This window comes from Hyalella azteca, unplaced genomic scaffold (genome assembly GCF_000764305.2).
Source record: "Hyalella azteca isolate HAZT.00-mixed unplaced genomic scaffold, Hazt_2.0.2 contig12821, whole genome shotgun sequence".
Lineage (NCBI taxonomy): Eukaryota > Metazoa > Arthropoda > Malacostraca > Amphipoda > Hyalellidae > Hyalella > Hyalella azteca.
The window spans coordinates 170788-185734 of NW_025942766.1; the positions used below are offsets into that span (position 1 = coordinate 170788).

General features: G+C 37.6%; 1 protein-coding gene across 2 annotated transcripts; it reads left to right on the top strand.

The window, feature by feature from the left end:
* The first annotated feature begins 19 nt into the window (after positions 1-19).
* LOC108667186 (IQ motif and SEC7 domain-containing protein 1) lies at positions 20-9412 on the top strand. 2 transcript variants are annotated; one of them, XM_018154177.1, is made up of 11 exons: positions 20-230; positions 488-816; positions 1104-1237; positions 2121-2252; positions 2677-2842; positions 3086-3250; positions 3671-3888; positions 4081-4736; positions 4957-5181; positions 5655-5783; positions 6530-9412. In XM_018154177.1, exons 1-11 carry the CDS (start codon positions 50-52, stop codon positions 6535-6537), a joined length of 2343 nt encoding a protein of 780 aa, XP_018009666.1. In that variant the 5' UTR covers positions 20-49; the 3' UTR covers positions 6538-9412. The 2 variants fall into 2 exon arrangements, with proteins under 2 accessions (XP_018009666.1, XP_018009667.1); XM_018154178.1 differs by lacking the exon at positions 2121-2252 and having other exon boundaries at positions 1077-1237.
* Positions 9413-14947: the final 5535 nt, after the last annotated feature.

Here is a 14947-nt window from a genome sequence, read left to right on the forward strand (position 1 = left end):
TATATATTTCTTNGCGACGGTAATCCAGCGCGCGTACCGCCACTATGCCATGACCAAAAAATTCCGCGCCATCACCGCTACCGCAAAGGCTCAAGAGCGGCGGCTGTCCAGGCGCTTCCAAGGGGACGCTGGGTCCAGGAGTGCTGCTGCAACTGCCGTGCATTACGGCGACCCGGAGCAGTTCATACGATCAGAGTTTGATGAGCTCAACAAGAATCTTAGCGCTTCCGGTGTGTCTTTTGTTAGGTTTTTCGATGTTTAGAGTCGGAAAGTCATTTGACTATCAGAAAGCATAGTTTTTGGAATTTCTATTATTCAAGATTTCCCTGGTGATTGTTTGCTTTATTAGGTGAACGACTCGTTCCAATCGATCTACCCTTTGAAATTATTCAATATGGAAGACAAAATGAGCCGTGAGATACTTGAGAGCAAAAAATTTATTTTCTAATTTTAATAATTACTAAAAATTTTCCTAAAATTTGTGCAGTTTACGGCGAAGGAAGAGGAAGTCAACGGCCCGCACGATCAGTTTCGATGCGCGACTCAGGAAGGCGAAACGCTGATTCCAGCGTTGATGAGACAGACAACGTTCAATTCCATGATCAATCAGTTGAATCCAGTTGTATTGGCAACAACATCGTTAAAGTGTCTTCTAATGAGGCTATTAGTAACGAGGCTGGTACTAACCTGACAGTTAGCGTAACGAACAGCTCCATCAGCAGCCAGGACAGCGGTCTACCCGCTAACGCTGCTCTCGACGACTCCAATGCCTCACCTAAAGAACTGAAATACTTTAGTTCAGAGGACAGTGGCTTCGTGAGTCTTAGATGATATTGTCTATGAATATGTGAATAATTGGTATATATTTGTTAAATCGTACAATGTCAGACAAATAACAGCTGTTTATTTATTTTAAATTTGGTAATGGGTTTTAATTTGTTGGATATTAAGTTCTTATATCCTTCATTTTTTAAAGGCTATACGATGTCTATGCATATAATTACTACCTCTGCATAAGAAAATAAGCCTTTGAAAGTTGACCAGTGAATTTGTTCCCCGTTGTAACGGAATTGCAGGATTTATTGCGGTTTGGGGATTTGCAGGGAAGTCACGAAGGCCGCGGCAGTAGCGGCTTGGGGGCGCGCCGCCCTAACAAGTGCGGCAAGAAGCTCCCTCCTGAGGTGCCCCGACGTAGTTCCTCCATCAAGTCGTCCGAGAGCGGCCACAGCGCCGACAGGTACTATTTCCTGCAGCGATAAAGCTACGTAATTTTCTTCATCAAGCTGGAAAACCCAGCTGACGCGCTTTTTTATGAGCCGATTCGTTTTTTAAGAGCTGTGAGACATAGTGCCAAGTGAGAGATTGTTTAGAAACCAGTTCATTTCTTATTTTATTGTCTACTTAGAGATTTGTTCAATACATTATGTAAGGCAATGCTGGTATTCGTAATACTTACTGGTTTACTTAAATGACTCAATAAAAAAAGTCTCTCGTTTGTCACTATGCCCTCCATTGTTTTCCAACACGAGTGTCCACTTCCCTTCTTAGCGAGTAGCGCGGTCGATGTACCTCATCGGCGTCTTCCTACTAGCATTGGTTTTTACTGTATTAATATTTTTTTGTGATATAGTGACCGTATTCAGCATCCTCTTCCCTTCGTTTGTTGCCAATAGCTTGAAATGCATGACATTCTGGTTTGTATTATGATAACTTTTTGGACGGCCCATTTATTCCATTTTAATGCTATTTTTTTAGCCCTAATATAGCAGCTCTGCCTAATAGCTTTATTTTGTAAATAATCGTTTCTTTTTTATGTTCGAGCTCATATCAGTTTCATCTTACAACGAATTATTGCCGTTTCTCTTGTTTCATCATTGCGTCTTCATTTGTTGGACATTTGAATTTTATTCTTGGCTTAAATGTATTTTTGTTTAAATTGCTCTGCCATATTTGCTTTTTCGTGGTTTTATTTAACATAACAGTGCTTAATTTTAATTTTTATTGTATCCTACGCTTCATTCAAATCTTATGTGTGGTCAGTTCTCTGGTTCGTGCGTTTTTTTTTTTTTCTTTTGCTTTGTTCTGCCTATTATTTATTGGTTATGGTGGTGCGTTCCCAGTTATATGGGTTCTCCGCTGTCACCAAATCCACGTTTTCACTGGCCATCCCCTGCCTCCTCTTGCTTCACTCCTCCGCCCTACGCTCCCCAACAGGAGCGCAGCAGGAGCGTCGAAAGAACCATCATGCGGAGGTATGATGGTTCTCTCTGAAGATGGTCTCTGTCTCTCAAAGACAGAGACTCTCTGAGAGTCTCGGTCTTCGGTAACGAGGACATCTCATTATTATTTTTCCGCTCGTCATGCATTCATTTTTTAGCTGTCTTAACTAGACTTTTTATTAATATATTCGATGGAAATTTATTTTCGCACATTTTTATGCTTTGGGCTTTGCTGTGTTTCCATATTGCTTCTACTGTTATTTCATGCTTATTTCATTTACATTTTCTATTCCTTATTCACTGCTAATGTCAAAATTCCCTATAACTCACTTGATGTATCATTATTAATAGTAGTTTTCCACGAGCTCATCACGTAAGTATTAATGTCTGTATTTCCATCCTATATAATATATCATGATGATTTTTATAAAGAATTAACTGGGGCATCGTATCACAGGTGTCCGGAAAACGGGTCTCTCTCGAGCGTGCAATCGTCAGGGTCGGACTCGTCGCTATCGCAATCCGCGTCTGACAGAGCGACTCCTTTATCTTCCCACGATCTCCCCGACACATTAGGAGATCTTCACATGCCCACGTCACCAGTCTGGAAGCGAAAAAATCATGTAAGTTGTCATTTTTTGTGGGACCTTTTTTTTGTTCACTCATTGTGTATTTTTTTCGATTCTGAGTATTCTACTGAATTCAAACAACTATGTTGGCATTTCTTTATTGAAGTAAGATTAATGGTTTTTAAAGCAATTGCTGCTATCTAATATTTAAAAATATCGTAACCTTTTCAAGCAATGCGCTGATTTAAAAGAATCAACTACGATTTGGAGGTCTTTTAATTGAACACTGTTTCACAGATGAGCACGAGTGAACTTATACTCGATGACAAAAGGCTAAGCAACATTAGTGAAAATTCTGAAGACTCATGTCAGTCTCACTCGAGCGACCGCCTCACCTACTCGCAGACGGCGCCTTCACACAACGCGCGCTACGCGCCGCACCATCCCGCGCAACTGCCAAAGGTCTGCGCTTTTTCTCACTTTAGAGAAATCTTACCAAGTCGGCATTTCGTTAGTTGACAGAATTTGAAAGATAGCGATAATCAAGGTCAGCGCTTTTTCGCACTTAAGTGAAATCTTAACAAGTCGGTATTTTGTTGGTTGACAGAATTTGAAAGATAGCGATAATCATAGATTTCTGTAAATCAGTAATACATTCAAAATTTATCTAACACTCACATTATCTTGTCGCATTGAAATGTTTTTTTTAATGATATTAATTTTGTTCCCTATATCGATGAAGTGCTGCTGCTTGAATTGTCAATCCTCTGAATATTGAAATAATGGAATTTCATTGCGAAATAATGAAATCGAAGAAGTAAGCTTGAGCTTTTTTGTATTAGATTGTGAGAAAGTGTAACCCGACTTGTTCTTCGTACGCAGATGCCTGAGGTGCTGCGCAAGCGCCAGTATCGCGTAGGACTGAATCTATTCAATAAGAAGCCAGAGCGCGGCATCACGTACCTCATCAGCAGATATTTCTTGGAGAACTCGCCTTTGGCTGTGGCTAAGTTCCTGCTTACAAGGAAGGGTCTCAGCAAACAAATGATCGGCGAATATCTGGGCAACTTACAGAACAGCTTCAATATGGCCGTTCTAGAGTAAGTCTTTTGCTCAACAATTTCTTTTTTTTTTCTGTCTAAAAAAAGAAAATTGGAACAAGAATTGTTGAAATTGTACTAAATGCTTATTTCCATCAGGTTTTTTTTTTGCATTACTGAGTCTGACTTACTTTCTGTTCAGTATAACATGAGCTAATTTTTTTTACTTATATAATTTTTTATCTTTTACAGAATGTTTTCCCAAGAGATCGACTTGTCGGGCATGCAAGTGGATGTAGCTCTGCGCAAATATCAAACATACTTTAGACTGCCTGGCGAGGCGCAAAAGATCGAACGTTTGATGCAAGTCTTCGCTCAACGTTATTGCCAATGTAATCCTGACATTGTTGCTAAACTACGAGACTCGGAGACTATATTCGTGCTAGCTTTTGCCATTATTATGCTAAATACTGATCTTCACACAGCTTCCATGAAGCAGGAGAAAAGAATGAAGGTAGAAGATTTTATTAAAAATCTTCGTGGGGTTGATGATGGATACGATATCGAGCGCGAGATGCTCGAGGGCATGTATCATCGAATTAAGGCGCAGGAATACAGGACTGGACACGATCATGTAACGCAAGTCATGAAGGTACAACAAACCATGGTTGAAAAACGGCCGAATCTAGCTTTGCCGCACCGCAGATTAGTATGTTATTGTCGTCTCTATGAAGTCCCGGACAGCTCCAAGAAGGAGCGAGCTGGATTACACCAAAGAGAAGTTTTCCTCTTCAACGACCTACTCGTCGTCACCAAAATATTCTCTAAAAAGAAGAATTCTGTCACTTATTCCTTCCGACAAAGCTTCCCGCTGGCGGGACTCACTGTCTTAAACAAGGAAACCCCTCGTAAGTTTCGACTTTTTAATGTCAAGTGATGTTTTTTTGCAATGGGTTTAGAAAAATTGTGATATGATCAAGATCATCCTATTTCTCATTTGTTTTTCATTGTTTGATTAGTGAAGCATTTAAAGTCTATTGCAACCTCATGCACATATTAAAATTCTTCTAAAATATGATGAGTTCTTCAGATATTGAAATTAATGATACTTTTTCTTGATCTGAACAGATTACCAGTACTTGATAGAGATCAAGCAGCGAGTTGACAACAAACTCTTGATCGCATTCAACGCTCGCAATGAGCACGACCGCACCAAGTTCTGCGAGGATCTCAAAGAGAGCATTTTCGAGATGGACGAAATGGAGAACTTGCGCATTGAAGGAGAACTGGAGAAGAGTAAAGCATCTCTACGAGCGTCCAGGCCGACCTCGACTGCTGAAAATAGAGATTCAGGTTTGTTTTTCATCAATAAGAGAATTGGAAGGCATCAAGCTAAATGTAGATTCCCGTTATTTATTTTAGGGAAGGCGTCATACTATCGTTCAACTTGCAACGAATTATTTTATAAAAATAATTATTTACATTCCATTTACGGCGCATTTTCCTTGGATTTCGTTTCTAAAAAGTTACATTCCCGGGTGACGCTAATTTAACCTCATACTAAGGCTGGCGTACAACTTGGGTTAACCAGCAGTTTAAGTACTGTTCAAACCTAACCCTGATACCTCTCAAACATAAATTCTAGAGTAACATCGGTGTACCTGGAATCGCGGAACACATTTATTCTATTAATTGTTCTAACACTTTGCTAATTTTAGCTACGGTACCTTGTTAATGTTAAAAAACTACGGTACCTTGTTTATGTTAAAAAACTACGGTACCTTGTTAATGCTCGAACGAAATGAGGAAAGGCAATCTTTGTGCAGGTGTTGCGGACATGGAAGTCATTTCGACGGGGTCGGACAAAAGCACCTTGAATACTGAAGTTGTCAACGGCACAGGCACTCTGAAGCGCACTGCACTCAGCAACTCCCTAATAGACATGCACGAAGCAGGTCAGTAGCGAGCCTACATATAATTGCTAGTCAGGATTTGATTTTAGTACCGAACATAATAAATATAGGATCTAACGAAGACAAAAGGAAATTAAAAAATTAAACATTTGCTTAGGAAATCTGTTGAGTGGAGGAAAAGTATTTAATTTGTAGTACATTTTGATTTGGGGCAGTTGGCATGAATAATTATTTGGGTGGAGTGTCAATGACTAAAATCAATTGAACCCTTTAAAGCTGAGCAAATTTCCACAATTTTAGTCATCTCACAGTTTCTTTTTCTCGATTTACGGCCTAATTTACATTGTCTCTGACTTGTATTGTGTCGGTAATCGTATGCTAGAGCTTGTAAAAATGCACATAAACCGTTGATCTTTCATATATATTTTTCATCCATATATTCAGCAACTTGCTTGTGTAAACATTTCTCTGTAATGTAGGCGCCATATATACACATTGTCAATTCAATTTTAACCTTTAACAAAAAAACTATTTTGAAACAGTTTAGTTATGAATGTGAATAGATTTTTACATATACTGTGTTTAAGGTTTGTTGTATACGCTGCGTATGCTCTTTGGCACTAGATGTGCAATTGAAACGATAACCGAATGCTTTAGAAAAAAATATACTCCTAAAGAATGCTTGAGCCACTTTTGTAAAAAAAAACTGTACAAACCTACATTATAATTTCACTTTTTGGAAATACTCATTTCATTCACGGTTATCAAATCATGAATTTCACTTACAGGATTGTGAAGCACCATCGTCACTTAGTTGCACCACATCTACTCTACGTCTGATTCGTACACAAACTTTTACTGCTGTGGCGTATGCTGGACAACTGCAACAGATCCATTTCTCTGGCACTTGTCACCTGCACGGTCTAGATTTGTGTGCCCATTAAGATACTTGTACTCTTTAGTTTTATTGTAGTACTCAACTCAGAGACAAGGTTGTCAACTCGATCGCAATACTGGCAATCGTAAATGAAGGTCCAAGAGACGGTGATTTTTTTCCAGTTCTCTTTATCATTATTATATTTATAAAGCTGTTCGTGCTATTAGCGCTGAAAAGAATTTTGTGATTGAAGATTTATTCATTAAAATTTTTCCTGTGACAACGATCTGTTTTGGAGAGCAAATTCCATTTCTAAATATCTTCAAAAAGTGATTGATCCTTGCTGCAATGGCAGAAGTAAATTAATTTAGGAAAAGAGTATTGCGTAAATTAATTATAATTTTTAAATATTCTAGCGTCTAAACTTGAAGCATCAATTCGCTTGAAATTCCCGTGATGCCACTGTCTATTGTCTACAATTTCGGTTTGAATTTATTACTGACTGTCCAAGTGTGGCGTTTTTATGGTAAGGAGTGCTTGAAACTAGTCTTCCTCTCAAATTATTCCACCATTGACTTCATGTTTCGAGTCTATCGATTTATGGAGTGATTGATGAAAGTCGATTTTAATTTTCTTTCCAGTCTGTTGTGTCGTTAGCATAAACCAAAAAGGCAGTTACCTATGGTTTCGTGGATCATCTCAGCGTTTTAAACCCCCGTGTAGGAAGAACGTCTGCAATGCGTGATAAAGATTTAAAATTCGTCAAAAACCTCTCTATGTACGGCTGTCGTCGGTAATGTGAAAGTGTTTTGGAGTGCTCTTTGAAACGTAATGCTGTTCCCATTATTACGATTCCCGATAATTTCATACAAAATTCACGCATTCTCAGCGCACTTTTCTAAACACATCGTTTCGAATGTCTTTTAAATTTTTCAATTACGAGTAGACGATTTGAAGCTTTGTGAAGGTTATTGTTAGCTTTCAAATTATTGAATATTTGCCCGACAACCTAAACGAGACGACGTGTGGTCATCCCCAAAAAATCAAATCTTTGCAAATAAAGAAACCATTCCTTTGTTTTGTACAGTTGTTGACTGAGATAAAGACATTATTTAAGTTACTAACGCTTTGCTTCAGTTTGATAATTTGCTGTGCATTGCTGTAGCCAATTTTTTTTTGTTGTTCTGACATTTTGCTATGAGTTCATAACAAGTATGTTTTGAGCTTCAAATTTTAAATGTATGATGCGTAATGTTTTTTAGTTTGTGATTGGCTTTTCAATTGTTAAGGTATTCGTTCTGACGTTTAATTTTTTGCTTCTGCCAAAGACTTGTCTGATTCTCTTGAGCTACTGATTTTTCTTGTTCTGATTGTTTCTTTTAATGTGGGATCTTGTTCCATTTTCCACGTTTTCTTGCATTAAAGTCTTGTACGCTGACGGCTTCATATGAAACACTTCATCCTGCTTTTGGTGTAAACTACAAGAAACTCTTAGTTACACTTCGTTTGTTCTTTGATTATTTCTACTTTTTTATTGCTAAACCAAATCTTGGCGTGTATAGCGAACGTTGATCACTGTAGTGTACCTACCAGGTTGCAAATTGTCTCGAGAAAGGAGCCGGCACTCCCGGGAAGAAATCTCTTGTTCCAGCTATCGAGGTAGCATCGGGTCTCTTGATTCTGGGATGTCTGGATTTTTTCAAGAGCTCGGCTCTTCATCCATCGGAATTTTTTCCAACGGTCGTAAAGGAGCGTCCACTACTTCGACGAACGGAATGACTGTGAGCGCGTCTATGGGCGACATACGAAAAGCCTGCCGACGCTCATTGCCAAGTTTTACCAGTTATGGAGAAGCAGTAACAGCGTCTGTGCTGCAGATGCTGAAAAGGTCAAACAGTAAAGAGCAACGAATGGCGACTTAAGTCGATGTTTGAACAGTCTTCCCCCAGCAAGAAACTGCGATCGCCTTCAAATGTCTGTGACGTGGTTTTTTTAATCTAGATCGACATTTGAAATAAGAATAGGATCATTAGTAGGTTATACCTAAGTAATAATGGGTTAATGTTTACCTAAACGGAAGTGTTTCGATAGGTACGTTGGGTTTTCGTACACTCACGTCTTGGTGTGAAGTGTGGTGCAGATCAAGTCAAGGTTTAACTCATGATTAAGGTTTAACATGCGTAATTATTCGTCCTCGGCTCACGTCGATTTCATCTTAATTTATTAATTACCGTTGCTACAATTACTTTTAAACAAAAAAATCCTCGGTCGAGTGAAGTCTTCCAAAATTTATTGTTCCGTGAAAAGATCTCATAAGGAAAACCGGATTACACAATTGAAATTTCAAACGAAAGTTACATTTTGCACGAAGTTCTTTAGCTTGATGTTGTGCGACGGTGTGCAAGTGATCGTCAGTTAGTTAAGTCTTTATCTTTCTAGTCAGGGTAAGATTTTTTATTAACAAATGTTAACACTCGTTTAGTTGTTGGTGCGTTGCGAACGTTCAGTTGCCCTGCCGAATGGCAGATAACTACAAGTTATTCCAAGAGAATGCATATCTCATCCCCCGGAAGCTTTATGATGCAATTAGTTAATATTTTCAGGGTACATTATATTCTGTCCAGTATTAGAAGGCATAGGAGGAAATTCGTCTCCACGTTCAGAGATTCATCACAGTATACTAAACTGGATAAATATTGGATCATCATAGTAAAGTAGAATAAATTACGGTCTATCGGCTCTCAAATATTCATCTTAAATATGCTACTTTTTGTAAAGTAGTGTGTCTATTACTGAATAACACCGTATATAAGACTAGATATTGCCAAAGCATGTATAAAGTTTGTGTAATCCTTGTTATGCTCTAAGTCCTTGTTGCTAATTCTTTACCCTTGTACATAAACATAGTTAAATTTCTCCATATGGTGCCTATTCAACTTGGGTTCGAAGATCTATTCATTTTCTCTATAGGGTTTCGACAGAAGTTGTCTGTGTATTTTAGTCTGCATTAATGTTCCTGTGCGAGTGAGCGGGTTGGTGTGACACACATGCGCTATTTGTATGATGCCTATTCAACTTGGGTTCGAAGATCTATTCATTTTCTCTATAGGGTTTCGACAGAAGTTGTCAGTGTATTTTAGTCTGCATTAATGTTCCTGTGCGAGTGAGCGGGTTGGTGTGATACACGTGCGCTATTAGTCTATTAAACGCATGACGTTGAGATCGGCCGGCAGTAGGTGGTATGTAGAGAAATTTGTTTCAATGCTCTATGATTTGTATCACTGAATTACTGGGATCCTATAATTACGATCAAATTGGTATCGATGAATGACTCATTGAAAACTCTTAATGCCATTGAATATCGATGTGAAAAATGCTGGTAAACCAATGCCGATAATTGAGAACAGAGTTTGTCAGTGACGAGTGCGTTGGACAGATTGTCGTTCACTTCTTCTCTTACCTTTCCTTGTATTTGTGTACTAAAAGAGGTCAGAAAAGCTACATTTGAGGTATGCATGCTTTTCATTCTTGAGTAGTTTCTGTTGAGACAATATACATGAAAGAACATTCATGAAAAGTAGGAATGTTTGTTGTTGAGTAATAAAATTCTGATAATTTGGAAGAATTCAGTCCGCATGATGATCTGGTATATTTACGTCACGTGTGCCATGTATTAACGAAGTCAGTAGGTTTACGAAGCATGAGAATACAATCCATCAGTATGCAGGGGCCATACTCTCAAAACTCGCTAAGTGAACGTAAGTACTTACGCTCTATTTTCTTGTCCATGATTGGTGGATTTTGCTTGAACGGCCGTCAATGATTGGCTGATGAACTTACGATCTCTTAACTTTTTTTGAAAGTATAGGCCCAGGGGCCATACTTTCAAAACTTGCTAAGTGAACATAAGTACTTACGCTCTATTTTCTTGTCCATGATTGGTGGATTTTGCTCGAAAGGTCGTCAATGATTGGCTGATGAACTTACGATCTCTTAACTTTTTTTGAAAGTATAGGCCCAGGAGTGTATCTGGTGCTCTTCAAATTCTCAGTAATTAGACTGTATTAGTTTATAACTTCAGTTTATATTATAATTGAAGTATACCTGCCTTCTAAAATTTATGTGTACATGCAGCGAACCCTCCATAGGATGTTTTTATAATATTTAATTAAAAAAAATGTCGATAAATATGCCCTGTATTAAATAAGGTATCTGAAGTAATTCACGTCATGTGCATAGTTTATTTACGGATCTGAAGATTAACATTCGAATTAGCGTAACTAAAGGATATTATATTTTTTCTATATAAGATAGTATTATTTGTCCTCTTCCATACGAAGAGATATTTGTGTGAATTCCCTCTCGTAATTAATGAATATATTCTATATCGTTAGTCTCCATCTTGTAAATATAACGTTGATCCATTTCTCGTCTTTCATCGCTCCTTTATGCAAGTTTTTAATTCCTCGTTCTCGGAGTCTTGAAAAGGGAAGATGCTTGCAGAAGAAATTTTGCAAAATCAAATGGCGTGGCCTAGAGGTATATTCAAAATATTGCAAATTGAATCATTATCAATCACCCAAATTACTGCCGTTATCATTCAGAAAGTTTGAAACACTTAATATATCTCTGTCGAAGCGTCAAATTAAATGAGGTCGTTTGAAACATCATACCGACCGGATTCCTAACGCCTCAAGAAGGTTGAATTACGAGATGAAGGGACAGTTACTTCATCAACAATGATTGCAAAACTTTGAAAATTACATTTTAAAATTACATAATTTTACTTTCCAAAATAAATGATTACTAAGCATCAGAAAAAAATTAGCCTGTTGTGGAAATAACTCCTAGCCATTTTATATCAAGGCTCGTCGTTGACTGATTAATGAAAACGTGTCCATAAATTCAACGCAGCAACACTAATTACATCACACCTTCGCCATTGGTCGGAACCTTCAGGTCGTCGTGAGTAAAGGCTTAATCAACGCCGCTTTCCCTTAACAAGCTCGAATTCAATGGATAGTGTTTATCAAGTCCACATGAACGCAAAATTGCTTAGATATCAACTCGAATTCAATGGATGATAAGCGTCCACAATGACGCATAATGGCTTAGATATCAACAGTATTTGTGCCAGCGTTGTCATTTCCAGCACGAAACAGAGGGCGAGATATCGTCCAAATATTAGCCATACATTCACAAGCAGATAAAATACGGCGAGTTAAACGATGACTTATGGCTCTAGAAAGCTGCGAAATTTCCAAATCAATGAATGTTTTATAAAAACTAGAAGAAATATTCGAACTGCAAAGCATGATCCTCACGTTTAAACCTTTAATAATAACAAACCCAGACGGTGGTTAGACAAACAATATCAAAAAGTGACACCCAGCTGATTTTCGTTCAATCAGTAACGATGACAACGAGCTTGTCAACCTATTAGACGCAATTTTCAAAATCGCACAGATTCGACTAATCCTACAAATAATTGTGGATGCATCTAGGAACGTTCTATTCGCAAAACTGTAATATAGCGTCCAAAAATTGCACACTAGGAACTCGCCATGTTATACTAATATGTTAATCTTGCAGATCTCAACAAATTATAAAATACAGGCGGCAAAACAGCGCAACTCACATTAATTCTCTGCACCTACACATACAAGTACAAATTGAGCTCCATATCTTCTCAGTCCGCTGACTGCATCTGTACTTATATACTGCATATACTGACTGCATCTGTACTTATATACCGCTGACTGCATCTGTACTCAGTCCGCTGACTGCATCTGTACTTAACTTATAAAATACGATACAAGCAAAATATAATGACAACGTCAAGCAGAGAGACAAGTTTTCATGACCAATATGAAACACACCAGAATGAAATAAGAACATGGCATGAACGAATAAAACGGTTAAGTCAAATAGGTACAGAGGAAGTAATATCGAAGCGAAAAAAAAATTCAGCTGACATGTTTGCAGTTCATCATCCAATGCCTGTCTCTCTCACACGACAGAAGTAAGCTGAATATCTTCGAAATATACCTTTATTTTGAAAGCAATAAATTTTTATGAATTTGAATAAGGAACAACACGTCAGTGCAATCTTATTTATGAAAAGTTTTGCAGTTTATAAAATTCAAGCGACGAGAACAAACGCTAAAACGAGACTACGCTATCTAGGGCCGCTCTATTGTGTAGTATATAGTCAAATATTATTCAAACGCAACCACTACTTTGTTCTACAGAAGACAAACATTCGGCCAGATTTCAGCCACTCAAGAAGCATTCTAACTTTCTTAGTACCTTGAGTTCTTGAAGAACAAGAACTTAACAAGAACACTTGAAGCCCTTGAGAACTCTTTGCAAGGGCTATCAGCTTCAAGAACAAGAGAACTCTTGTTCTTCAAGAGTTCTCTTCTTGAACTCTTCAAGAACTCTTGTTCTTCAAGAACAAGAGTTCTTGAAGAACAAGAACAGTACCTAGAGCTTATTGTTGCCAACAGTAAATACATGGCAGTTGGGGGGGCAAAATCCATGTTAGTGAACACTTGATTAAAATAATAAATATTTTGTGAAGCTGAACGTCAAGTGCTTTTAAAAAAAATAATTCTACTTATTCATTCACTCAATGCTGACGGTCACTACGTATCGCAGGTGCGACGGTTTTCAGCGCAAGTAATAAGAAGTTATTTATCCTTCTAGAAAGTTACTTATTCCGCGATAAAATGATAATTATTATAAAATGATACTATTATCTATACATGAAATTATAATGAAATATAATTTTAATCGACCTGTCTGTGGATCAATTTGTGCAAGGTTCTCTGTGTTCTAGTTACAAAAGCATCGTAATGGTAACCGTGCCAACTACGCATCGTAATTAACAATGATTACAATTCTTCGCAACACAGGCGAGAATTTACGAATTAACATCCCGAAAAAGAATTCGGTACAATTTAACTCATATTCATTCATATAATAAAACTTAGACTTTACATAATCAAACGCACTAATTGAGAAGGTCAAAACTTTAAACTTACTTAAATTTCATTGATAAGAAGAAGGGCAATACTTTCCGAAAGATTACAGCTTCTGACAGCACTTGTTAATCTTATATTAGATCAAAATTAATTCGGATTATAGCTACAGAACATGATATTTATCAAGCCATTAAATTTCTGTGTAGAAAGAGCCCTCATTATAGAGGATTTTCTCTTACCGCTAACCCCAGAGCCTAGGTCAGGTCTCGACACATGCAACCTTGGCCAATGAAAGTCGGTACACGTTTTTCAAATTAACGCAGTATGGCAATCATAGAACGATTAAGTTTATCAAAAATCAACATTATCTTCGACGGGGGATACCGCACAACGGGAATAAACGAAATAAAGCTTTAATTGAAGATCAATGAATAGAAGATCTACAAATAACACACGAATACAACCTCCCAATGAGTATTTCATTGGTTCCGTTGATTAACATCATTGAAGCCAAAAATTTCAAGTTAATGTAAGGTCAAAGGTACAATTGAATCACGTATAAATTGGAAAACCAGCTGATAAAAATAAATAACATCACCTCATAGATTAAGATTTCGAACTGGTCCAAGAAATTAACAGGGAAGCAAAAAAACATACATGTATTTTCCCAGGTAATTTGATGAGACGCATGGAGTAATCACACGAAAATATACGCCTTATAGAACTAGTGCTGATCAAGACCTCCAATGGACGAATTAAGTGTTGCCAAACATAGCATAGTAAAGCGGTGAAAGTTTTCCAAATCGATGCACGTATTTCGTCCTATCCAAGAGAAAATTTTGAACCTTCGCTCCAAAAAGAGGCCAGAAAATCCCTCACAAGTTCTACACACCTCAGTCAAACGCTCAATGACCACAACAAGTGGCAATACGTGACCGGTAAGTTTCTTCTTAAAATGCATATTAAGCTGCAATGTATGTCTAATACTTCGATGTTTGCACGAGAGAAAAAAATTTGTTCAATGTAATAAGAACATGCTTCAGCGCAACGTTTTGTACCTAACGCTTTAGCCATTATTAAAAGTAAAGAAAAGCACGACCTCTAGAAACGTAGCGCCGATTGTACCATCGTCACATAGAAGATGCAATAAATTTGAAGAGCAGTCGACCATGTAGATTTAGAACTTAGCAAACAACAAATACAATTTATTGCAAGAATCTCGAAATCGGCAATTGGACTATGGCAATACCTGATACGTCAGATACCGAAAACAAGATTAAAAATATCGTATGAAACCCGAAATAATAACTAGCAGAGAAATTTTTCAGAATGACATTCCACTT